At 37.1% G+C, this 1,241-nt stretch overlaps 1 protein-coding gene across 1 annotated transcript in view; it reads left to right on the plus strand.

Moving 5' to 3' along the window:
- Positions 1-797, plus strand: part of LOC106340073 — a 2,124-nt gene extending 1,327 nt beyond the window's left edge. Inside the window, exons 4-5 of the mRNA XM_013778939.1 lie at positions 45-434; positions 514-797. Of these exons, the coding sequence (XP_013634393.1) occupies positions 45-434; positions 514-720 (597 nt within the window). The 3' untranslated portion in view covers positions 721-797. The remainder of the gene's footprint in view (positions 1-44; positions 435-513) is intronic.
- The last annotated feature ends 444 nt before the right edge of the window (positions 798-1,241 follow it).

Below are 1,241 nucleotides of genomic sequence, written 5' to 3' on the forward strand. Positions count from 1 at the left end.
TATTATCTTTTAATGAACGAAAACAGTTTTTTTTGTTTTTATAGGTAAGCCATTGTTTAGCTACTGGGAACCCACCTAAAGATTGGTTACGTGAGATAGTTTGTGGTCCAAAGTTTGTTGCAAAGTCATATCCGAGATATTGCACACGAGGATATGCATTCAGAGTTCTTAAGGAAAATACTGTAAGGAGAACAATTGATTGTGGGGTTTCTTCGTCATCCGGAGACGATGTCTACTACGGTAACGTACGCGAGATTTTGGAAATTCAGTACCCGGGAATGATTGGCATGAGATGTATTGTCTTCAACTGTGAGTGGTACGACAACGTTGTTGGTCGCGGAGTAAGCACTGACGCATTCGGTGTTACATCTGTACATTCGCGACGACGACTGGATTTTTACGATCCATTCATTCTTGCTTCACAAGCTGACCAGGTATGTATGTTGAAATATATTTTCCATCGGAAGTAATCATATATAATTACTTCGACTTATATAATTTATAATTTTTCAGGTTTGCTATATTCGTTATCCGCGGATTAGGCAAAGGAACGATCCTTGGATCGTTGTCATGTCAATAAATCCCAGAAGCCGAGTACAAGGAGTATTTGATCCACTACAACAACAATTAACCGAAGAGGACGGCGAGATTGGAGAGTTTGACGAAGACAATTCAGATTCATCATGTTCATCATCAGATAATTCCTCAGATGGAGAGTAGATACTCTTTTATGAATGTATATGCAAATTACTTTTAAACATTGTAGATTTCTTCTAAAAACAAATTATGGGTTTGAAACGTTGTATACTTTTAAATTACAAAAAATAAATTAGATTTGTTGATTCTAAAATCGAACGGTTTTGATTGATTGATTATATACGGTTTTGATTCAAAGTTAAAAAAAAATCAAACTGAAACTCTAAATTGATAATGTCCGTCGGTTTTCCGTCGGAATTTACCGACGCATTTCCGACGAAACCCTAGAATTTGAGGGTTTCGTCGGAAATGCATCGGTAAATACCGACGGAATACCGACGAACCCCTAGAATTTGAGGGGTTCATCGGTATTCCGTCGGTATTTACCGACGTATTTCCGACGAACACCTAGAATTTGAGGGGTTCGTCGGAAATATGTCGGTAAATACCGACGGACATTATCAATTTAGAGTTTCAGTTTGATTTTTGTTTTACAAATCTCACCATTGTATTCTCACAGTTTAAAAACTTTGAACATGACATAT

Source organism: Brassica oleracea, chromosome C4 (genome assembly GCF_000695525.1).
Source record: "Brassica oleracea var. oleracea cultivar TO1000 chromosome C4, BOL, whole genome shotgun sequence".
NCBI lineage: Eukaryota > Viridiplantae > Streptophyta > Magnoliopsida > Brassicales > Brassicaceae > Brassica > Brassica oleracea.